This window comes from Manacus vitellinus, unplaced genomic scaffold (assembly GCF_001715985.3).
Source record: "Manacus vitellinus isolate BGI_N305 unplaced genomic scaffold, ASM171598v3 scaffold_3_pilon, whole genome shotgun sequence".
Classification (NCBI taxonomy): domain Eukaryota; kingdom Metazoa; phylum Chordata; class Aves; order Passeriformes; family Pipridae; genus Manacus; species Manacus vitellinus.
The window spans coordinates 20795577-20821471 of record NW_021940535.1 but is presented as its reverse complement, the minus strand read 5'-3'; the positions used below and the strand labels follow the sequence as shown (position 1 = coordinate 20821471).

Genomic DNA, 25895 nt, shown 5'->3' with positions numbered 1-25895 from the left:
AGATTCAGGTAACGAGAGAAAGGACGACCCTCTTCTGCAAGCAGGGGCTGTGCATGTAGGCTTCCTACCTCAGTGTGAAGTTCCTCTGCTGCCTTCACAGAAGCCACAGGGCTCCAGGGCTTCTGAGCCTGCATAGTCCCAGCTGAGCTTTCACCTTTCCCTGACAGTGAGCTACCTCAGTGCTACTAAAGTGCACGCTGACAAAATGCTTAGTTTAAAACATGGCATAAAAGTGCTATTAATGTGTTGCTGGATTTTTCCCCTTGTATGGGATATGAAAAGGAAAAAGGGAAAAAAAATTTTTTTTGCCCTGTAAGATTAAACAATCATCATGGTTTTAAGGGCTTAATCTGCTGGCATGCAGACTGCTGGCTGATAAGTCTCAGAGTCTGAGTGTAATTGGATGCAGCATCGGATTCCGTTGTGTGGGCTTTCCAGGGGCTTTTTGTTTGTTTGTTCATTTTTAACACACTGCAGAGTTGAAGTGATCTGTCTCTGGAAATGCCTTTCGGGGTGAAGCTGTAATGCTGTGTCCCCCCAGCTGGTATTTGGGCAGCACCTGGTTGGAGACCACCGCTCAGGGAGGGCAGCGGGGGAGGCTGCTCAGTGTATGAATTCGTGCTATTGTTCGAGAGACACATCTGCCTTAAGAAATCGCACGGCACAGGCCGTTACTTATTCAGATGCAGAAGCTCCTTCCGTCCCCCAAGACGGCCCATTCAAGTCACATGCCAGAGGTCTCTGCAGAATGGGCTGCAGCTGCTTCAAATCTGCTGTCTAACATCAGAAGCAGTTGGACAAACTGTACCGTGCTGACTACAGTCAGGCTCCCTGGCACCAAGGAAGACAGGGAAAAGATTTGGGATCCCAGCGCTATGTTCTCAGAGGATCTGTGGCTGGAAAATGAGAAAAACTGTGCTGTTGTTCACAAGTCGAAACGAGGAAGGAAGCGCCAAGAGCTCCTGGCCGTGGCCCTGGGGGTGAAGGTGGGAGTAAAGGGGGCACTTTTGTGGCAACCTCTGAAACTCTTTGCCTATTCACAGATCACCTCCTTGGTCAGAAGAGCAGCCTTAACTCAAAATGACAACCACTTCAACTATGAAAAAGCACACAATTTTAAGGTAAGCATGCCTTCCTATAATTTTCAGTTAAAAAGTTCTGTTGAGATGCCTCACATTTTGGTTTTTTGCTGTGATGAGTTTTGCACACATCTATTTATACTAGCTCTAAGGAAAGTGTTGAAAAAATGCATTTTTCTTTTTATTTTAAGTTCTCTTAACTGCATTCTTAGTATGCTTTATATAGGGACTTAATCCAAATAATACTTTTGCTGCTCACTGTACTACTTGACTGGCAATTTAGCTCTTTTTCCAGATTTGGGTTTCTTTTTTATTCAGAAACAAAGTACTTCATGTTGATTGTCTTTATCTTAAGTGTGTATGTACTTTTCATTAAGAAAAAGGCCCCTTTTCAAAATCTAGCTATTATCAGAAGCCAGTAGCATTTTATCAAAAAACATTTTGGACCGTTTCTATTTTCAGAAGAAGTTGAGGGGGCTTGGGTGCTCCTAACAGTGAAGCAAAACACAGCAGTGGGTATTGTCTCCCAGCTTTTGTTCCACCACCATATGCTAAGGAAATGCTCTCAGAGTCTCACTGAGCTATACGATGTGAGCTTGTGTTTGCTTGTCAAACTAAAACAAATCTCTGGACAAACACAGGGATGTTTAAATGGATCATCTTTTTGCTGTCTTATACATACAAAATCAGATTCTTAGGGATTTTTTCCCCAGCAGCTGTCTCTGGCAGACTGCAGCAGGGAAGTGACTCAGCTTTGGAAACGGACCTTCCAGGCAGCTTGTATTAAAATGTTTTGCCAAAAGGACTGTGATGGTTTCAGAGTGTGCCAGCCAGTTACCGTATCTAATGCTGTCAAATTGCGGTTTGATGCTTATCGGGATAAGCATCGAGAATAAGTGGCAGTAACAAGACAAGAAAGGAATGTATCTCAGCTTTGAAACCTCAGTTTAGTTAAAGCTCCTTGAGGATGCTGATCTGGGTCACTGTCAGAATAGTTCCACTCATTAGCAGAACAAGAATTTTCTGATATTCATCTAGAGCCTGTCAAAAATGGAGAAACACTGATTAAAATTATTTCGGTTAGCAAAAAGAGTTTCACTCCTTATTTTTCTACATATTCTGCTGTGCAGACATGGCTTTCCTCTGCAGTACTTCTGCTGTAGTTGGCAAATCAATAATTTAATATTAGTGGGCAAAGCGAATCATAGCATCCCTTTCCTCATTCCCCTTCCTTGACCCAAGCTACAGAAAAGTCAATATTTATCTCTCTGATAGGCACTGAAGGAAATAGGGGAAATACTCTGTGTTTTCTTGCTTGATTAAGCCAGCTTTCATTCTTTCTGGGTTTTGCCCTCATTATCATTTTAATATCAAAACTATTTTAGTTTAACTAGAAAGTATTTTCTCATGACTGAGACTTTTTTCCACTTTGACCCATGCATTCTTTCCTCTTCAAAATTTCCCTTGTTTTGGCTTTGATTTATAACTGGACATGTGCCCAGTTAACTTTGCATTTGCACAATCTAACTGTTGTACGGTCTCTGTTCCTTTCTGTTTCAAGAGAGTCATAGTTTAAATGGAAAATCACATGATTAAAATAGAAATGTATTCAAAGACTTGACAGCAGCCTAGTAAGGGCAATGACAAACCTTAGGGAACAAGCATTTTTAAAATAATTGCCCAGAAAGGTCAATCAAAAGTGTTACATTTGCTTAATGAACAAATATGTTCACTATGCAAATACAGTTAGTTTTCCAAAGGAATATATTAGAGCATGTCTAGTTGTTGAACAAAAAATGTGGACAGTATATTCAGAATAGAGTATTTAGATTTAAAACATGTCTGAATTCAAGGCTAATATCTTCTATATATTCCATATTCATCGCATAAAAGAGTTAAGAAATTATTTAGAAAAGAATGGCTTTATGGGTCTTGGGGCAAAATTCTTAATGGCTTTTGCCAGCATTCAAGCTATAATGGTATAGGTTTTATCTGAAGGACAGTGCTATTTTGCAGACATTCAAAAAGTTGTCTTCCCCATTTTTCCGTGAATACTGACATGTACTGTATCATTCATCTCCGTTCCTAGAGATAAAGGTTACATGTCAGACTGTCCCTCATAATCTTGTCATAGGCAATTCTTCATGAACAAACACTCTTTAGCTCTTGTCCTTTAGCCGTGAAGAATCTTAAAAATGAAGGGCACATTTTTAGTGAAGTTGATGAGATTTCTGTAGATCTTACACCAAAGATCTTCCCTACTAGAAGAGAGAAGGAACAAAAGGAAGAACAGATTAAAGGCACAAATTCAGTGCAAGGACGGCTCTCCCTCCATCCTTGCCAAACTAATACAAAAATTGTAAAGTGGTGTTGAAGTTTGGAGCATGAGGGCACCAGGTTATGCCCTTCTGTGTATCCATACTTTCTTATTCAACCTCTCTTCCAAGTTTCAAGACACTCACAGCAAATGAACAAAAAAAGATTTAGTATCCAGGCTGATTTGTTAAGCTGGGTTCATCCTGAGCACACCACGTAGTCACATGGATTTAGGTTTGGAGCTGGCGTCTGTCTGGCGGGACAACTTTGCATAAGCCAGTGTAGACATACCGTAATTCAGGAAAGAGAATAAATCTCTGAAGCCTTGTTTAGAAAAACACAGAGGTATTTCTCTAGCTGTGTGGGTATCAGCTTAACTGGATCACAAAGTCCTCATGTGTTAGGATCCAGGAGGCTCTTTCAGATGAGCTTTACCTGCCAACTTCAGTGGGGTCCCAGCTGGTGGTGAAGTCAACCTTCTGCCTGAGGGCAGCAGCATGGAGTTTGGGGACGCTCCACGCTCTTTGTTCTATGCTGGGAATTCATGAGAGGGCTTCTGTGCTGCTTTAAGTGAGCGAATACAGCAGAATAATGTGCATTTTCCACAATACTGTGCCTGTTTGCCACTATAGAATGGGGCAAATCCCATTTGCAGGCAGGCTAGTAGAGCAAAGGCAGCTGATTACAGACAAGTCAGATCTGCTGGGAGAGAGGAGGCTCTGGGATAAATTTCCCCTTGTGTTAAGCACTGCAGATAATACTGCTTCTGGGAGACAAAGGGTTTGGGGAGACATTTTTTACATACATCATGAAAATTATGTGTATTCATTTAAACAAAAATAACAGCAGAGTTAGCTTTTCTTCCCTGCAAATGGCTCAGGTTCAGCAGGAGTCCACAGGAGAGTGCAAATGTGCCTGTATTCAGGCAAAAGTCTGTAAAAAAAATCTTCTCTGGAGGCAAATAGAAAAGTCTTCAAACCCAACGACATAAACAACAAAATTTTCTCAGAAACAACACTATATAATGCCAATAAAAAACATGTGTTTCAATTCAAGGCAATTTTTTCATCCATTTCTGCAATATTGCTTAAGGTATAACTTTGTTTTGCCACCATACCAGCACTCCTTAAATTTGGTCTCAGTTTCTTCCTCCGTGAAGACAACTCAGACACAAACTAGAAGTCAATATGGTAGCACCCACTGGGGGAATGCCACCATTTTAAAAAAAAGAGCACCAGATGGGTGAAGGGCAGAAGTGAGAGCACAGGAAGGAAACAACAAGAGACATGCAGTGTAGTGTTGTGTGAGACTGACCAGCAGAGAAGAGACATGGACGTAAGAAACAACTTTTTATTGAAAGAAGCTGAAAGATGGAACAAGAAAATTTCAGTGTATCATCTGAAACATCATGATTTTAGCTTATTTGGAGAAATAATTCCCTGTAAATTCTTTTAAAAATTGCAATTATGTGTCAACCGTAGCCCAGGCAGCCCAAGCCTATGTTTTCTGCGCACAGAGAGTTCTCCTGAGATGGCAGGATGGGGTTGGGACCAGCAATAAATAACTCAGCTGCATCATAATGATGCGGCTACAAAGGATGGGGCAAAACCTAAAACCACATCTCAAAAACCTAAGACCTGCTGTTACGTCTCACTGTTTAAAACAGAAATAAGGCCAATCTTGCAGGCAAAATTCCCATTTGCCATTCAAAAGTGTTCCTAAGAACAGAATTCCTCCATTATTTCTTTAAAATTAATGTCAAGCCATAAGAGACTTACTTCAAAACTGCATCTTAGGAGACTTTTTGCACCTTCATCTAGAAACTTTTGAAAATCTCCCTTTTTTCAGTTAGTTTCAACTTGGCCAGAAACCACCAAGACTAGCTTTTCACAGGGTATTTCAGCTGGAGACTTGCCATTTGAGCTAAAATGCAGATCCGTGAAAAATTGAAGTGAATGAATAAAGGAAACTCAACCTTTGAGGGCCACCAAGCTGAACGGAACAAGGCAAGGGCGCGCTGTCAGCACTTCTGAAATGGAGCCCTCAGCCAGCATTGACGACTTTCCAGTTAATGACAGGAGAGATCAAGGAATAATCAGCTACCATTTTCAAAATAAGCCACAGCAAGATCAGCTGAAATAAGCTTTATGTAAAGTGTGCAAGTAGGCCCCAAATATCCTAGCAACTGCAATGGACTTTATATATGAAATGGTGTGTTTTTAGAAGTCCTGACTGAGCTTTTACAGCCCTTCTCACAAGGTTAGCTTTTGTAAACTGCTGCAAAGCAGAAGACACAGCTATCTTCCCACAGCAGATGATTTTCGCCCACAATTAAGTGCAGGTGCAGACCTACTAATTATGTGGCTTTCAGTCTAAAAATGGTATAGATGCAGGCATAATTAGTAGTATCTGTAGTTTTGTATCCACTGAAGGTCACACGGTGCATGTGACTGAAACTCAGGTCACCAGCTGATGTTATGTACAGCTGTTTACCACCACAAAAAGCCATGTCTGAAATTCATGCTACCCACTCTGCAAAATAAAAATGAAATGAGAAAGTAGTATATGGCTATATTTATTAATATATCTAAAACTTTGTTGCAAAGTCTTGTTTCACAGATATACACATTTTTCTGAGAGGTAAAATACCACTTCAAAAAATAATCATGACCAGTCAGACATTCCAGTTTTGACCTTTCACTGCCAAAAGGGAGGAAGAATTACTGTTGCTTTAAGTTTATTCACACAATTATTTGACTGAGTAGTTGGTCAGAAGCCATTTGTAGTCAGGCTCATGTTTTTATCTCAAAATCAAAAAGAGGTAAAAACATCTGTATTAAAATCGCAATACTTCATCTTCCTGGACTCAAGAGTACAGGCTTGTGTAAGTGTGATTCTGCACAAATGGAGCAAGAACCTTAGCAAGCCAAATGCTTGGCCTAAAACTTCACAGTTTATCTGAAAAGGGCAATGACCATTTTTTTACTCTATGGAAAGCAGAGAGCATCTTTCCCCATCCCAGGGGGTGGAAGTGGCCTTTCAGCCGTTCACCCAATGGGTAAACAAGAACAGAGAGAAATATAAAAGGACGGGTTAGCAGCCAGAGTGTGCATGATTTATGTTTTGTTAGGCTCAATTAAGTCTCTGGCTAGAACTAGCTCATATTGTGTCCATTCACACGGGCATGGACCTCACTATTTACTCTTTGTTTCAATGAAAATGAAATGCTTACTTTACCAGAACACACATCTTAAATAAAAAGGTCTTCCGCTACAGCCTTTAGAAAAGCAGTGTTGGAAGCAGCGGTAGTGTGCAAAACCCGGCTGTGGGTTCTGTCACCACACAGGTCATTTTATTCCTCCTTATTTACTCACGTGTGGGCTGTAGCAGAATGAATTTTGGTCTGCTGAAAAAGAGTCTACTGACATCTTTTCCCTATGTGAGTTCAGTTTACTTACTTGAGTGAGGAAGGTTGTCATTTGCTTTTATCTACAGTTCCTTGGATTATTAGTTTTACTTTTTTAATCCTGGGTTCCTCACCTCCCCTATAGTTAGAATGTCAGCTAGCAAAAATGATTTGTTTTCAGTGTCATACACAGCCCAGTTCTCTTTAATGTTAAGCCTATTGAAAGATAAACTACAAGATCAAAGCAAATTTATGTTCCCATGGTTTATTTCATCTAGACTTTGGAAGGATGTGGGCACTGTATGCTAAAGATTTACTCCTACTGAGTCTTCTGTTGTTTATCCATTTCAGTTGTTCCATCTGTCAGACCATCTGCCTCCCAATGACCCCATTTCTTTCTCCCACTCCCATTTGTATTACAGGTCCATACATTTCGAGGTCCGCACTGGTGTGAATACTGCGCCAACTTCATGTGGGGTCTCATCGCTCAGGGAGTGAGATGTTCAGGTAGCCCTTCAGCATTTTCTGTCATTCTCTTGAACTGCTCAAACATCTGTCCCATCCCAGCTTGCACTCCTTGCAGGAATGGGGGCCAGGATTTCTGTACAGAACAAAGCAAGAAATCCTCCTGCAGAAGTTAGAACATTTTCATTTGCCTCATTAGCTCGTTTAGAAATGAAACCATAAGGCCTTGGTTGCTGAGAGTGACATCCTTTTGGTAGTACCTTGGTCCTGTCTGTGCCTTGGTGTATACTTTAAAACTTGTTCTACGGTTAAGTTATCCCTTAATGTTTTTATGTCTTAAGAAAAAAGCACTGTAAATGGCAAAACCAGCCAGCAACTAGGCTTCATAACTCATCTTTTTGCCACCAATTGCTGGTAAGTGCCCTTGTCTGAAAAAAAGACTGCCACCTGTTCCCATAAAAAACCATGCATTGCTGCAAGCCTGAAGTATTCCACCTCAAGATAAAACCAAAAAATACAACCTTCATTTTCCAAGGGGAATTGGTTTTCTGGTGCCTCTATAGCTGTATTGGCATTTTAATAGTGCCTTAATTATTTTAAATTTGTTTGTTCTTTTGTGGGAAAAATGATCTTGGAAAAATACAATAATCATCACATCATGAGCTTTTGTAGTAGCAGTAGTGTATTGGTGTATTGCAAATGGGTTTTCATATCTTCTTTCTCCACATCTAGAATCACTTCCAAAAGTTGTTTGTCTTACCTCTGTCTTACCTCTCCCTGCCTGACCTCCAGGCATTCCTGATCTCCGACTGGCACCAAACACATCCAACCCTGACATCTGCCTTCCATCAATGGAGGAGGTGGTTTTTACCTAAAATTTAGACTGCAGTTTGAAGGATCAAAATACCTTTCTCAAATGCACTTTTAATAAGTGCAGTCTCAGCTACTGCTATATGTTGTCTGCCTGTAGATGAATAAGGGTAACACAAAGAATATGAGAAGGACATTAAAAAGGAGGAGTAGTAGTTTGCTTCTCAAACTATTTGATCTTAAACACAAGTGTGCAAAACCTGGCCTCACTAATGCATAACACTATTTGTTCACATACATAAAGTATTAAACTTATGAAAAGGCTTGTTTATTTAGCATGAAACATAATACACTTCCTCATTAAATTACGAACATTTAACTCTAGGTAGACAGATGCATTTGGATTTAATTTCACATGCTTGGAGAACAGCACTGAAAACAAGCAGGGAGGATCCTAACTACAGCACTCACATTTGTTTAGATTTCACAGAACAACAATGTATTGTGCAGTAATAACTTTATGGAGAAACCCAAAAAACCCACCCAATTCCATGAAATGTTGAGGTTTTGTATATGTTTGTTGAGGTGTTTGTATATGATTTTGCTTGATTAATATTTTATACAGCATAATACTGAAACGTGCTGCAAGTAATAGGGTCATGTTTACATTTTTAACAGATTAATGTTAACTCAAAGGGTACCATCAGTGATGGGCATGACTGGGAAGGCATTAAAACAGGAATCAGAGTTGTGTGAAATAATGCAACTCACGATGGTGGTGTTTACTGAGGCTTATAAATTCATTTGGCTGAATATTTGAGTCTATTAGAAAAATTAAATTTGTGGAGATGAAAAAATGATGTGTAAGTTAATAGAAACCCACCCGTGCAACTGAGAGTAGGATTTGACTCTGGAGTAAGACAACAAGAGCGATTTGTAAAATGAGTCACTTTTTTACATCATGCCTTTCACAGCATTTTATATGCCTAAACTGACCTACAGACTAAACACAGGGGAGACTTTAGTCACCACTGAAGTGATGAGCCAGAGATGAGGAGTCTGCTGATGTGGCAGAGAGAGCCAAAATGTGACACTGCAGGAATGTGGGAGGCAGAGTGAGGCATGCTAGCTCAAGGCACTGTCCCAGTTTGAGGGTTCAGGTGAATCTTAGGTTCTTCAACCGTGACCAGTGCTAAGCCTCACAAAAACCAGCAGAAGACAATCATTACTGTGCCAGTTTTATTTAAGGCTAATCTAAAATACCCAGAAGTTAAGCCTCACATGTTCAAATGCAACACCTTGAGCTATGTGTCCAGTAATGAACCAATCCAGACTGCATCAGCGGTCACCTACAGCTCAGAGGGATGTGAGGGACATCCGGAGTCTTTATACCTTTTTAACAACTCTGCTGGAGTTCACTTCTCCCACTGTAAGATTTTTACACATTTCCGTGCTCATCTTTCTCATCTGCATCATATTTATTTTATCTTTGCTGACTGATGGGAAAGTTGTGCCCCTTGCTTAACGTGGACCAAGGAAATAAATTGTTAGGGAAGGCCTATCAGCATCATCATTAATTAATTAACCTGGCTAACTTTGCTTACAGACTGTGGGTTGAACGTACATAAGCAGTGCTCCAAATACGTGCCCAACGACTGTCAACCAGACCTCAAGAGGATAAAACGAGTCTACTGCTGTGATCTCACCACACTCGTGAAAGCCCACAATACCCAGAGGCCCATGGTCGTGGATTCATGCATTCGGGAGATTGAAGCAAGAGGTTCGTATGCTTAGGAGAGCAGCAGACGCAATGAAATGAAGATGACTTGAATTACCTGCTAAGCTCACACAGGGTAGTATGCTCATGCACACTGAGGACAGGATGAGAGAAAGGTTTTTTTAGTGCAGGTGATACATTGCTTTGCATTAGCTAGTAAAATTAAATCATGGCATTCCTTAATGCAATTTCCTGAAATGCTTTCTGAAACATGTCAAAACACGTATTATGTTTCACTTCTGAAAGGGGTAAACTTTAAAGTGAACTTTAAGTTCATATTTATGTGTCTTTTTTCATTACTTTATTTTAACATACCTAGGGACACGTCCAATTTTGGAGTAATCAGTTTAAATCAAATCTGTTCTTAATAACCTTTACAGACATTGTGGGCAAGAGAACACAAGTGACTGAAAGCGACTCAGACAAGTGAGGTCACAGGCTGTGGTGTTTTGTGGTAGGACACTTAACTGCTCACGGTTTCACATGATGCTCTGTTACTGACTGATGGATCCCGTGGCACAGGCAGCATGTCACAGCCAAAACTCAAGCTTGTGACAGGTTTTTGGTAAACAGACCTGTGCCAGATTGAAGGAAAAACATGTCCCCTCCAATAATCATGTATCCCCTCTGTAATAATCATGCATTTTTGCTTTGGATAGCAAATGCGTATGTTTAATGTGCTGCCCAATAAGCCAAATTTTCCTGTTAGTCACAGCTTCAGCACAGGAATCTCATAATGTGGAATTCATAGCATCCCAGTAATCTGCATAGCAACACACTGATACTAGCCACAGGGATTTCAAAGCCACGCATCATCTGATGAATTGAATCAAAGACTTACTAGTAAATCCTCTGCACTGCTCCGTAAAGCTCTACCAGGATTATATCATCATTGCAGGGACAAATAAAAAGAATAATATAGACTAAGACAGAAGAGCTTTACTCCAATGATATAGCAGGAAGCTACATTGCATTTGAGATTTAATCACTTACTTGTACATGTATTGACTAAGATAAAATCTGTTGCCTGCTCTCAGTTTTTTCAATATCTTTGTATTATTTCTTTAATTGTCACAGAACAATGAAAGATTCTGATTTTGTTCTGAAGAAAACAAAGTGTATTGGAACTTATAAGTAGGTTAACAAGGTGCATAGTTACAATAAGGAATTCTAGGATTAAAATAAATAACCTGTGTGTAACTCAACGTGCTGTGCTGGGCTGCCCTGCATTTCATGTCGGCATGGAGCACTGTGGGGAGAGCTGTGCGAGTGAGCAGATTGCTTGTGTGAAAGAACTGTAGAAGGGATGTACTGATGGTGAGAAGAACTGTATCCATTGCATCTTTCAGCTGTGTATAAGTAAAAGCTGACAGCAAAACAGGGAAGAAATGTGCTCACAGGAAAGGCAGTCCTTTACTTGAATTGCTATTTATCATTAAGCAACTGGTAAAAGGAAGGGAGACCTCTAAAGCTTTATTAATTATAGCCAAATCCAGGAAAATCTCCTACATAAAAGGAATAAATCGTAATAATATCACATGCCTCACCATTAGCAAATTGCAGTATTTTCCTCTAACATAATCAAATCAACCATGTACCTAACAAAATCAGAAAGTAAAAATTCTAAAATTCTTTAATCCTTTTAAGAAACAATTTAACATCATCTTGATCTTTCCTTAAATGCTCTGGAGTTTCACACTGCAAAGAATATTTTGCTACACTTAGTAGGTCTGTTGTTCTTGCTTTACTGTTTTTAAGCCTAAATATTTGTTGGTTACTGAAGCTAAGTTAAACAAGAATTTTTTGTTTCAGGTTTGAAGTCCGAGGGCCTCTATAGAGTCTCAGGCTTCACTGAGCACATTGAAGATGTGAAAATGGCCTTTGATCGAGGTACACCATTTTTTAATTTTGTACAGTTTTAATCTAAGCTTTCAGTTCTTTTGGGGGTTATATAGGTACCATGGTAATGAAACTGGCATATAAACAGAAGTAGAGAAAGCAATCTGTCTTTTCTAAGTCCTTAAATTGATCTCCAGTCCTTTTCATAAGAAGAAACATGTTTCATAGTTGGAAGGAATAATTAAACACTAGGAATTGATGGGTAGAAGGCTAAGCTGGTGACTGGATGATTGCTCAGCCTAGCAGTACAGCCTCAGCCCCAAGTTGAAGTACGAAACTAGATGGTGCCAGGGAAAAGTTCTTAGTCCTGTCTTTGATAGACTCAATGCTTTACAATATGATAATCTATTTATGAGTTTAAGGACCAGGAACTCCAACTGGGAAGTCATTCTGCATGTAGCCTTGTAGGAAACATTGCAGCGCTGTGCATGTGATTCCATCCGTGCAACAGACGTGAGGAGCATTGAGGAGATTGGTTGTACAGCATATTGAACAATTAATTATTAAAACACTGCCTGATTACCATTCTCATAGCCCTTCTGAATTGATTGAGCTGATTATGTTGGTTCTGGTTGCGCACACAGTCTTTGCACACAGGACTAATTTAAAGTGGTTATGTAAGCGAGTGCAGGGTTAGAGCCTTCATCAATGGAAAACACCTTTTCAAGTACATTTAAGAAGTTACATGAATATTCTTCTCCTTTCCCATAAATAGTGTTTTCCTTCCTACTTAATTTTTTCAGGTATTACCTCTGCCATATTAGGGAATAGGATCAGACACAGTCTAGTGGTCACAAGCTCCTGGGGGACAAGGCGGGTCCAGGTTAAGCCAGAAAGTCATCCTGTGGGTCAGGGTTGCGACCAGAAGGGTGCATGGGCACACACCAGCATGGCCATGACGCAGCTGGAGACAGCTGGAATGTCACTCAGGCAGGGACTGAGGGCCCTGGCGGCCCGTGGGCAGGAGGTCTGAGGGCTCCAGGGCAGGCTGCACAGGCCAGCAAGGTCTGTGGGTGCCACGTCTTACAGTTTGAGTTTGGAGGCAGTTTATCATACAGATATCACCGTAAAGAAAGTCCAGCTAGCAATTTCTAAATTGACTGTTTTCATGCTGAAATATCCTTAAAATATAATACATATTTTAAAATATGTTTCAGGCTGTAGTTGTGAACCTATGCACATACGGACATAGGTCAGGCATTATTTGGGCAAGAGAGATGCACAATGATATGACTGCTATCATAGGAAGGTAGTGTTGCAGATGTGCCACAGGAATCAATGCTACTGAGAGCATCATGGTCCTCACAAGTCCCACTCTGCTCCCTGCAGGTAGATCTGGCCTGGCAAACCCTTTTGTTCTGTGTGTTAATTCTCCTCTAAGTGTACCAAGCTAAATGAAACCCAGAAGGAGAGGCACAGGTTGTAGAATTGGAAGAAAGCAGATTTAAATTTATGTCTGAGCATGACTTCAACACTGCTGCAGCTGTAGTTCCTTTGCAAATGCTTTGAACCACTGGAGCCACTTCAGTTTATCGCCTACTTATTGCCTATATTCACAGCATAATTGATGGCAATACACACTTGAATTAGATCCACAGCAAGGAAGAAAGTGTGATTTACTGGCAAAGGCAGCAGCATCTAGAAACAGGAAGAGTAAGGTTACTAGCAGTTTTGGATTTCCAAAGGAAAAAAAGCATGGATAAACATGGAAGCAGAGAAAGCAAGAATGGAGTTTGTATACAAAGGCTGTGGGGAAGACCATTGGGCATAAATTCAGAAGGAGGAGAAAAGGCTAACAAAGGAAAGAGAGAGTGTTGCCATGAATAAAAAAAAAAGCATAAATAAAGGCAGCAGAACAATGAACAAAACCTTGTTATGAGAATTATAGGACTACAGTATTGTGGAGACCAGAAGCTGAGAACTTTCAAAACTTTCCAGGTTTGAAAATGTTTTCTCCCTGAACTGAGATGGAAGGGCAGGAGGAGTTGAGGTTTTTTGCAGGAAGGGATTTAAAGAAAAAGAAAGTAGGGTTTTTTTGTTCGGACTTGTCGGCTGTGCAGCTAGAAGGTGGTTGTCAGCTGGCAGAAGTTTGAATTGGCAAGATACTTCCAACATGACAGCTCAGGGCTAGCTTCCCTGTCAGATTAAAGTTTACAGAGGCAGGGACACCACCCTCTCTTTTGCATCCCAGCCCCATAGGTAGGAACATTGCTTTTCGGCTGCCCTGTTACCCCTGCTTAGCACTAGAAGCTCAAGCAGCATGAAGTGAACCATGTGAGGATGAGGAATATCCCAGTTTTCACCTGGAATATACCAGGTGACAGAGCTGGGAGAGAAAGGACCTGAGAGCCAGGTGGCAGGTCTTGCCTCCAACACTACCTGGGAGTTTTCTGTTCAAATTTAATTTTCTGCCCAGAATGTGAAGTTTGTGAGAGTTTTACAGAATTCATATTTCCACGTTCACTACGGGAAATTAACTTTTTTTTAAAGTTAAAAAAAAAAAACAAAAAGAGAAAATTTGTGTGTGAAATATAAAGTGGAAAATTCCTGATAAGTTCTGGTTAATAGAAAGGTGTTGCAGCAGAAACAGCTTTATCTCTGGTCACATCACTATCTCAGATATCTCTGGAGCACACTGCATAGCAGAAGGTAAATGTGTTTTAAAATAGCTTGGGATAGTCAAAGGAGATGCTTATAGCAGAGGTATGAACCAGAGAAGAGAACTCTTTAGTCTTGACACAGTACTAGAGGATGTACACTGGCCAGGAATAAATTTTGTTTGACAATTTAAAGACCATTTTTTAACTATCTGAAAGGATGTCTTTGAAACAACCTTCCTGTAAGAGCAGGGATAAAAAACCTTTACTAGTTTTGGAAGTGGAAGTTGCAGGGTTTACCAGAAGGGTTATATGACATGGTGCCTGCAGTAGCAGAACACTGCACTCGGTCATTACAGAGGTCACTCCCTGCCCATCATTTCTGAGTCAGCCCCCTGACTCACTAAAATGCCAGTACTTTTGCATCTCCAGAAATACAGCTTTTAATAAATGGGGTTGAAAATAGAGAGGCCATTTTAATGCACAGGATGCATCCTTGAAATAATGCCATCAAGCTCTTTGGTTCCCATGCTCTTCATCAAGCTACAGGGGCCAGAAGACAATATGATACAGGGATGAAGCATGGGGGCTGACTTGGCTGTAGGGTACCTCTCCTGCTGATCCCTTGTGCAGCTGAAGGGGTGCAATGAAGAGAAGCCAGCCCTCCCTCTGACTAATTCTGCTTTGACAAAGAGACACTTGTTGCTTCCAAAGAATTAGAGCAATAACAGAAAAGCAAAGGCAAGTTTGCAAAGTTAAAATCTTGGGAAGAGAATAGCATCCCACATAATATTACTTGGGCCCAATGACACTGTGATAGTTGGTTTTAAAACAGGGTGAAGTTGGTCCTCATCTGATTCAAACTAAGACTGCCTTCCAAAGCCAAAGCAGTGTAAATACCCTACTGTAAATTAGCATTAGGCTCTCTGAGGCACTGACAATGTTCCATTTTAGTGATTTTTGTAATGAGAAGGAGGGGAATAATGTGGATTTATTTAATCTGGTGAATGTTGGTGCTATAGAATGACAGTTGCTCTCTGTCAGCGTTGTTGAGCTGTGGCGTTGTGGCATCCAGAAAACACCCATTGTGTGCTTAATCCACAGAGCAGCCATTGTCACCACTGCATTCTGTCCTCCCACTTGTTTGTATGACTGGCTGGTACAATACACTTGCTAAAAATATTATGCTGTTAAATATTACATGAGTACTTAGAGGCATCCTAATTCATACTCACTCTTTTGGCAGTGTAGATGAAAAACCTGTCAAATGCCAAATCCAAGAAAAAACACAAAGAAGCATGTTAGAATGGTAAAGGTTGTGCAATAAAACCAAAGCATTTAGGAAAAAGGAACTTAAGAAAAATCTAATTCAGTATTCAGAAGGCATAGCTGAGGCTTTAAGAATGTAACACTTATTCTATTTCATTCTCTAATAAAGTATTGATATATTTCTATGGCATCCAAAGTCAGCTGAAACCTTTAAAGAAAAGAATAAAGACCTTCTTTGTCTTGAGATATTAAAACTTCAACATAATGCAACAAAATACATTGAGAGTCAAAGTAACAAGGGAAGATAAGTGATGGGGTTTGGGTAGGATTAGGTTTGTACAGCTGAAATGAACTATGTGTTTGTAAGCCAAAATTTATGAAAAACAAATACTGTATTAACATATGGCCACTGCAATGATACAATCTGATGAGAATTCCTATATTGAAGAGTGAAAAAAAATTATGGTGGCAATGCAGAAGGTAGTATATAAACCACATGTAGTTCATACAGTCTGCTACTGCAGAGGATCCTCTGTGAAATATGTGTCATGACTTTTCTGGCAATTAATTAACTTTTCTTTCTTAGGGCTTTGAATTTTAAGTGTGTTCTAAAAAGAAAACAAATCCAGGAATTTGATGAGGATAAGAAATAACTGCAGCCTACCAAGGGCCTTCCATTGCTGAAACCGAAAGGAAAAAAAATTCCAAAATCTATGAAAGGAAAACAAAAATCCATCTCCCCTACACATCCATTGCAGAAGTGCGTAGAGTATATATTATAGCAGATGTATTGTTGTGCTCACTTTAAAATAAACTTCAGTGCATTTCTAATGGATGTGTATTTGTCTCTGAAGTGAAGAGAAAAATGTTTGACTCAGGAATTCATGCATTTTTCCTAGAGTAAGCAAATATGTAAATAAGAGGTATGTTTGAAGTACATTGTAGTTCAAAGTACCTCAATCTGTAGAGCCCCTTTAAGGAAGCTTGTTGGGTTGCTTTGTAAAAGAATTAAATAAATAACACTTCCATTTAGTGTACTGGTGACCTGGATAATAGATGTAAGCTTCTGCTTTGCTGTATCTGTTCTGATGCAGCTGCTGGCTCCTTGGAGGTATCTGTTTTCAGTGGAGCATTTTGCGTGCTCGGTGTCCATCAATTAAATAGAGGTCTCCACACAAAGCTTTACAAGACTAATGCTACCGTGCCTGGAACGTGTGGATTAAACAAAAGATTGGGGCAGTGTAAACATCCTCCCAGGGCTTATTGATGCTGTATTAAATTAAATGCTGATGGATGTATTCAGACTGTTCAGCTGCATCAAGAAAGGCTGTTTGTTTTAAACACTTAAGCATATAATCTCCTCTTGATGAGAACATGTAGTGCTATTAGTCTTAATGAGAATTATGTGCATACATTGGACAGGACGTATCCCGGCAAGATTAATGCCATAGGTTTGTATAAAATGTCTACAATCAATATAAACTCTTTTACTCTGCTATGAAAGCCTTTATCTCCATCTTAGATGCTGTGTATCAAGCACACCCATTCATCTGTCTGTATCAGGGCATGTCTACAAGCACTTGTTATTGCAAGACAAGCAAGGCAATGGCTTTACAACATGTCAGCGCCTCGGTGGTAACAGCCCAAGCTTGTCCTTGCATCTCCTGGCAGACACAAGCAAACCCCTCTCTGCCTTTCAAGCAAGCATAACCCCACATCACCCCACTCACCGTATGGTCCTAATCTTCACCACCTGCTGTCAGGGAAGCACTAGTATCCTTAGTTGAATGGTGGGAAATAAGGACTACGGGTTATAGCTAATCTCAAAGAAGCCTGAAGTAAAGCTGGGAGTTAAATCCAGACAGCCACAGCTACTTGACCAGTGTCCTACCCATCTTTCTACTGGAAGACCACCAAGGACAGGTCCCAGGAAAGGACAGCAAGATTTCTCAGTCTGGAGAAAAATGTGGGTACGAGGGTCCTAGGTAGTACAGAACAGATGTAGTAATTTCAGCTTGAAAAATGCTAGTGATTCAGCCTTGCTGCTACTTCTTGCAATTTCACTCATTGCAAGCCTTGCATTAGTCAAGGACTTACCAGCAACACTTGTAAACTTTAGGCTCATGTGTTTAAAAGTGCTCTGTAACAGAGTTCTGACTGTGTTATAATGTGGCAAACAAAATGTATGCCATTTCAGTTGCATAATTCATCTGTTTAGCTGTTCATCCATTACAAGTATCCATATTCATTTAACAAATTGCAATCCGCATTTCAGAATAAATTGTATAGCTAAATGCCTTGGCATGCCAATTTAAATTCAGATCTTTGCTATAAATAAATAAGTCAAATATTAAGACATTAAAGGTTATCTAGACAATAATGCAGCTTCCTTACTAGCTAGTCACTATAGATACATTTGGATGTTTACTCTGATTTTTCCTACTGGTCTCCTGATGGTCATTGGAAATTTGTATTATTTCTCTGTGCCTCTGGTTCCCCAAGCGGAGATGAAAAAAATGGTTCGTGCTCCTGGGCACTGATCTATGGATAGAAAATTCAACATCAGAACAAGTTATTAATAGCTTCTTTTCAGTGAATAAATGGGCCAAATGCAAGAAATATATTATTAACATGGTTTGTCATCCAACATTAAAACAGTATGCTTGAGATGGTACACTGCAGATATAGATGATGTAATGACCAGCCCCTCCAAAAGATGTAAACAAATAAATTGTTTACTAAAACATATAGAAACTACCATTCCTCATTCATATATTGTAAAGTTGGTAGCAATATATTCTCATTTAAGCCTTCCAAATGCTTTCAGGTTGTTTTTTCCTGTCAGGTTGCATACAATAAATCTGAGTTAGAAGTCTAGCCTTGCTTAAAAATTAGTGTGGTTTCAAAAAGATTTCTTCCTCCTTTTCTAGACGGTGACAAGGCTGATATTTCTGCCAGTATTTATCCAGACATAAACATCATCGCTGGAGCACTGAAGCTATACTTCAGAGACTTACCAATTCCCGTTATCACCTATGACACCTATTCCAAGTTCATAGAGGCAGCAAGTAAGTATTGCATAGTGATTTGTACCAATCTTTAATTACATTTCCCATCCACAATGTATATCGATAAGCAGCAGGAAGAGTAATCTGTCTGTGTGATTGTGCTGCCTTCCCTTTCCCTCTGGCTTACTCCAGCTTTCACTCCCCATGCAACCACAGATACCTCCTGTCTTGCATTCTCCTCTTCCTAATTCCTGCTGGGCAGAGAAATTATTCTTGCTTGTAAAGAGTGTGGCCAGGGGAAGCAGTTCCAATCCATGCACCAACCTCTTAAGAGCAGGCCATAGAGATTCTTAATCTTCTAGTATTTTGGGCTCCTGATGCCATTTGAATGAAAAGCCATGTAGCAAATATGACTGATTTAGTTCACAGCTTGGGAATCTATATTTCTCATGTAAAATACGTGTAAATCCTGCTCAGATTTTTAGAGAGATTGTCAAACAGTTTTAAATGAGTGCTGATACTCAGTATATGTAGGTATCACTGATACCTACATATTTAAATATGTTCAGAAATCTTGAAGTAATTCCATGTCACTTCAACCTCTAGCTAAACTTACATATTCAAGCATAGGTTCTAACGGCATATTCCCATCTGGTTTTGAAGACTAATGGAAGTAGTTTTATGTAAGATTTTAGTGAGAGAGTTCTGGGCAGAGTAATATTATGAAGCACTTAACAAAGCTCGGGTACTGTACCTAAACAGACCTGCAGATAGAGCTACAGACCATGGAGATAACTCCTGGGTGGTCTTTTTTGCTGATTTCTTTGTAAAGCCATTTTTTTTTTGAGGATGTAGAACTTGCTGATAAGCTCCACGTTTATGAGTTTCATATTTATCCCTCCAAGCACAGCCAATGGCTTGTAAATGATTCCATAATAATAAGTTATCTTCCTGATTTATTGCTGTTTACACATGGAAGGCCCTATTAACATTAATCCTGTTTGGTGTTTTTACAGAACTCTCCAATCCTGATGAACGACTAGAAGCAATACATGAAGTGTTGATGTTACTCCCTGCTGCTCACTACGAGACACTTAGATACCTAATGATTCATCTCAAGAAGTGAGTTAATTGACATGCAGGATAATTCTTGAAGAACTTAACAATTTTCTGCTTTGAAAGAGAAATATTACAGAAAGTACCAATAAAGCTCCCATTAGGACACTGCCACTAAACCAGTAACATTACAGATAATCAGACAAGCTGTTTGTATAAGTGCATCTAAGCTATGCACATATATAGCATAGGTCCTTTTGCTGGCATATTATTGCAAACCTTTGAAGAGTTAATTGAAAATTGTCACAGTTCTCTGAAGCAGATAATATCTGAAAAATACCGAATGTTAGGTACTTGAGAGATATGCTAGATGTGCTGCTGCTGTAAGGCACTTGAACATGCTTTGCTTCTGCCTCCCCTTACCTCCTGATTTGTCTTCTTGAACAATAACCCTATAAGGAAAGAACTGTCTCTTACAAGTTGTTTGCTCACATCAGAGTAAGCCAAGCAGGGCCTATTTTTATATGACTAGTAAAAGCAATACAGCCCCCAGTTATATCTCTTTTGGTTTTAAACACACGGCCTCATTTCCTTTTCAAAGCTTCTTTAGGCATACATAAGACACTCATAAGGGGCTTCATAAGGCAAACATAAAGCCTCACAAGGCATACAAAATTTTCTAAAGTGCCTAAATTTCATTTTTGAAAGTTATTTGGGAGTGTACTGCCAAGTTTTCCAAGTTTTCAGCTAGGTATCTAGGAGAACTAAGGAGTGCTCCAAAGAGGGTGCCTCACTTCCACTGATTTCAAGCAAAACTCTATTTCAAAAGCATGCTAACTCCACTTTGCTGCTTTGGGTATTTACATGCCTCAGGAAGTCTTCTTTCTACATATTTAAAAACTGAAGCTGAGTACAGACTGGCACAGTCATCTCAAAGCAGGCCTTCATTTATGGATATATTGCACGAGATATTCCTTGTCTTTGATTAAAGTTTGCTACTTGGAAACAACAGAAAAGGAGATAAGGGAGGAATAAAGCTACCAACCTTTTTATGCAGCAAAACCTTGATCTTTTCTTAGTTGTCCCACTTCTTGCAACACAATTACAAACATGGAGTATTTTCTGGATTTGATCTTCACTACTCTGTACTATTAATGCCAACCAAAAAAGAAAAATACCTCAACTCACGTAAAATTGCATCAGAGAACTTGTGTGAAGTGTATTTCATGCCTAGTCAGGTTCTAATTATGCAGAGACTTTTCCTCATTTTGAATCAGCTCAGGTCATTATAAATGAGTAATTTTTCCCTTTGATGAGACATTACCTGGGCATGTGAGAACTTCTTTGGACTCTGCAGAAATGAGACGTTTAAGTATCCACCCTTGTCAGCACATAGGCATGGACAACTCATGATGAACCATACTGGCTGTGGGCAAGTGAGCTGCACACAGAATCAGTACTTTCAGATCCCGGCAGCAAATTTTTAATACACATGTATTGACTTGCCTTCTTTCTTCTCCCGAATGGCAGTCCAGGCTTTAGTTCAGCTGTTGAGCTGAACTACTGATGAGACAAAAATAGTCCAAAGAGCTGATTAAGCTTTCTCTCTCGAATACCTGCAAGTCATGCAATGAATTTCATCTTCTTTCCCATATCATAGCTTTTGGCATCTGCATGGAAATCAACCATGTCGGTTCCTACGGAGAATCTATTGGAGAGATCTGAGTGTGAAAGAGGAAAGAATCCTTTAGGTTCAAACTATGCTGTTCTGTAGATTAAACACAGAGTTCCAACTTCAGCTCTCTAGGAGTCTTCCTGCATGGACAAAACATGCACCAGTATAAGGGAGTCTATGTAAAGACTGCAGGATCACGGCCTCTATACCACCACTGCTTCTCAACAGAAAAAAAACTACACTGAGTTGTTCTTAAAAGCACAGGAAAATCCAGCAGAGGCCAATGTCAGCAACGAAAAATGAGTGTTGGTCAATTTGTTGTTTTCTTCAGTTACCTTTCTGATAACTTTTTGCTCAAAATTGGAGGAAATGCAATGAGCAGTCCCCCCTGTGGTGAAATACATACGACTCCTTCGTGCTGATGTTGCAATGAAGTTGTGAATCTTCTTTGTGTTTTTTCACCCCTGGCTGGCAGCATACATGCACAGAGAGAAAGCAGTGCTAAACATACACTTGCACAGAGGTGGTTTGGGCTACACAGCCTGGGTGTGTCTTTGCTCCTTGCAAAGCAGAGTTAGTATATCTGTGCTAGATGATGATGTATCTGTGAGTAGGGGCACTAATGGACTTCTGTCCTGAAAGCAAAGAGGAACAGCATTTTTCTGTGGCAGAGCCATTCTTGGCAGAGAGACAATAACAGAAGCAAAACTGAGTCATGTAAGTACCTCACAAACAAGGGAAGACCAAACTACTGGTTTCAGCCACTTCGAACTCCCTTGATAGCATGAATGAATCCACTCACAATGCCCAGCTGGGAATTGCCATGCTAGGGAAGGTCTCAGCTGTTGCCAGGAGACCTGTCTCCAAAGCCAGATGTGCTCCACTCCAGCAGAGGATTTGTATGAAGGAGATGTGAAACTTCATCCATGCTGTACTTGTCACAGCAAATGTCTGGTCCATGAGGGACCATGACCCATCAAGGGACTGTGGCTGTCCTACACTGCAGTGCATGAGCACTCTCAGGACTGAACTCAATATGCCACTCAGACAGGATGACACTTGTGTGATCCAGCTCTATTACCTGGAGGGAAACCTTGAGCACACCTTGCATTTTCCAGCAGGTTTGACTGATTTTCCAGTCAGGGCTGACTTCTACACAGCTTGGCCAATCCTTGGTGGTCTTTGCTCCAGCCACAAAGAGTCTATCTCTTCTTGTATTTACATTATATGACCTATGTCAGTAAACAAAAGAGCCTGGGCTCCTTCCTAGAAGTGCCTCTGTTCTCTGTCAAGAACAGATGGCATTTACAGCAACCTGCTTTTAGCAAGCCAACTCTCCAGGCTGCTCCAGGATTCAGCCTGCTCCTGAAGTATAACAACTAATCGGAATCCCTGAGCTGTTGGTTGGCCTGAGTCAGCCAGCAAATCAGCTATGTGTGAAAGAGTGGGTTTCTGCAGACTGGAAGCATGTCTGGAAACATCGGTTGTCTAAAGAAAATCCAGATTTGCATTTGTGGAGCACACCCCCACTGCCAGAGTGATGCACACCAAGCACAATGTGCCAGAGAACTGTAGTTACTGTAGCATAGAGAACTGTTCCATACATCATCATTTAAATCATGATTATGCTTTTAAAAAAGCAATTGCCACTAATTCTTATACCCTAACAGATAGTCACGTGGAAAAATCACTTAAGGATCACATGAGAGTTCTTTAAAGACACTAGAAATCACAGCCCCACCATAGCTGCATTGTATTTGTTGTGGAAGCAGTTACTATGTTGAGTGAAAGTAAAAATTGTTACTGAAAAATGTCATTATCTACCAATGTTTGATGTGAAGCTGTGAAGCAAGACTACAGATAAAGCAACCAATTACTTTTTTTTTTTCCTATTTTAGGGTTACCTTGCATGAAAAGGAGAATTTTATGAATGCTGAAAACCTGGGAATAGTGTTTGGACCTACTTTAATGAGACCTCCGGAGGACAGTACCCTTGCTACACTGAATGACATGCGGTACCAGAAGTTAATTGTGCAGATTTTAATAGAAAATGAAGATGTTCTCTTTTAGACAGAGAGGCATATCTTCAAAGCCATTGGTTTTTAAATAATTAGTTTGAAGGAAAAACAATATTTCTTTAATTTTTTTTTAAACAGAAAGGAAGAGTTCCTTGACTGCACTTCAATTTCTGCAAAGTTGCAGATGGATGCCAAAATGTTTAGGGAAAGCATATGTCTCATAGACATATGCCTCTTTGTAGAAGAGAAAAAGAAGGTCAGAAAAAATCCTCTTACCTTGTATCTTTTGCCTTGCCTCAGATGTATATTTGTTTTGAGAAGTTTCAAACAATTTTATTCTTAACTTATTAAGAAACACAAAACGTATTTTAATATGGCTAGAGAAGCAAAAAGGTACTTAATCAGTGTTACTTGTATACGCCTATACATTTCCTTCTTCATGAGACATAATTATATATGTCAATTGTGAAACAGAACCTATATTATAAAGATATTTTTACTTTACCTGGCTGAAAGAATGGCATTTTATTTTAGCAAACTATAAATCAATGCGGTGCATTGATTATTTTCCATGTAATTCTTTCCTGCATTTTTGCTATGATATATTGAAAACAATTGCCACTAATGCAGTATTATCCTGACATACCTCTTTCATTGCAAGTGTTTTAAAGGAGAATAATTTTCTTGCGCGTATTTCAGCTTTCCTTAGGTTTCTTTGCATTTAGGCACTAGCATCCTAAGATTGTACACTTTTAGCCATTTGCCATTTCCAAAAACGTAGTATTTTCCTTTTTTTTGTTGTTTTTTTCTCCCATGTAAGATATGGTCTTGAGAATTTTTCAAAAGTCCTGGTGGTAGTATCAGTTTCACATGCCAGATTTTTCTTAGATCACAGAAGTTAAGTGATGCTGGGACACTGGATATTTTCTGGCCTTGTTGAAAAGTCAGCACTTTTTTGGGTGAATGATGAAGGATTTGGTTTTTCTGTAAAAATTGAGTTATGTTTTGTCACGTTTCTGTATTTATAAATGTACAGTAAATCTGCTAAAAATGTAGGTATTTATCTTGAATGTGTTTCCTGATGGTTTGTTTAAAAAAAAAAAAAAGAAAAAAGAAAGAATGTGTAGGACATGTGGGAGCTGGTAAATTTAATTATTACCAAATTTTAATATTTTTCTCCCCTCACAAACATTGACCTACAGAGTTCATAGTCTAACTGCAACTTATTCCTAATGTTAAAACTGTTTCTCAGCATGAGATGTTTCTGCAAGCATAGAAAATCAACATACTTTACTACCAAACTCAGTTTTCAATACAAAAAATATTCTAATACTCCCTCATCTTGATCATTTGTATCATATGCTTGGTAACTCAGTGATGCAGTTTCCTGAATTATTTCAGGGAGCACATTTCTATTCAAACTGAAAACTATCTGTAACTATGATAATGAAGGGAGGTAGAGGGTATGACTGTAAATTTGTCGTCTTCTAGAGAAATAATTAAGGGCTAGATAGATTAATCCAGGTTGCAGAACAAATGCTAAATAGTCTGAGTTCCAAATACTTCCATAGATCCTCCTGTCTTGTACAGGACTATTTGTTGTAGGTTATGTATTACTTAATACTGTCACAAAAATGATCTGGAAATGGTTTTATTTTGTGAAGTGAAATATGCTTTGTAATTTATGATAGTGTAAATGGAAGGAAAAATCCCATTAAATGTGTTAAAAGAGTTCTCGTGTCTGTCACTGACTACATGGCAAGCTGCCAAGTGAAAATCAATCGCTAATTATCATCCTGACATTGCTGGAAACTTTCCTACTCAAAAATTTAGAATAGTTTTACTGAGTGTCAGCAGTTTCAGGTTGGCACTTGGATGCCCATACCACAGCCAAGTCCATGCAAACATTTATTTTCGGAGAACACCCTGAACCACCGCTGTGCAAAACTTCAAGGAAGCAACGAATCACAATATCAATCCAATCAGTATCCAAGAATCAATACCATCAAAGCACTTTTCCACTCTCTTGAACTCAGACATTTGACTAACAACGATTTTCTTTTTTTTTTTTTATGATCAGTAATGAGGTTTTTTTTTAAGGCAGCACACTGGTAGCTTTAGCATGTCTCACTGTCTGGAGTCTTCAACACATGTCCCATCTTAAGGATTTGATGACAGTACAAGGCAGTGTGCTTAGAAAGACCCAGTGTGCTTAGTGCCTGGAGAGCAGGAGTTTCTGATCTGTTGGACAGAGAGATGGGTATGATTCTGCATCTTAAAACACAAATATCTAGTGAATTGTCCATGTCTCACTTGGCTAACTGATCACCTGACATCCAGCGTCCTCAGGGGCATATTGAGCATGGAGGCAAAAGGCCCCTGTCCCCTCCACACCTCATTAGTGCCACCTGGTGCTGTGCCTGCTTCATCTCTTATGTCAGACTTACGGTGACCATCACTGCTGCACCTGGGGCTGAGCTGCACCGCTGAGATCAGATCATTGCTGTTCCAGATTCACCA

General features: G+C 39.7%; 1 protein-coding gene across 1 annotated transcript; it reads left to right on the top strand.

Moving 5' to 3' along the window:
- The first annotated feature begins 429 nt into the window (after window positions 1–429).
- CHN2 (chimerin 2) lies at window positions 430–25108 on the top strand. Its single transcript, XM_008920411.3, has 7 exons — window positions 430–1121; window positions 7224–7308; window positions 9683–9856; window positions 11666–11743; window positions 18549–18686; window positions 19643–19748; window positions 23256–25108. Exons 1-7 carry the CDS (start codon window positions 684–686, stop codon window positions 23425–23427), a joined length of 1191 nt encoding a protein of 396 aa, XP_008918659.2. The 5' UTR covers window positions 430–683; the 3' UTR covers window positions 23428–25108.
- The last annotated feature ends 787 nt before the right edge of the window (window positions 25109–25895 follow it).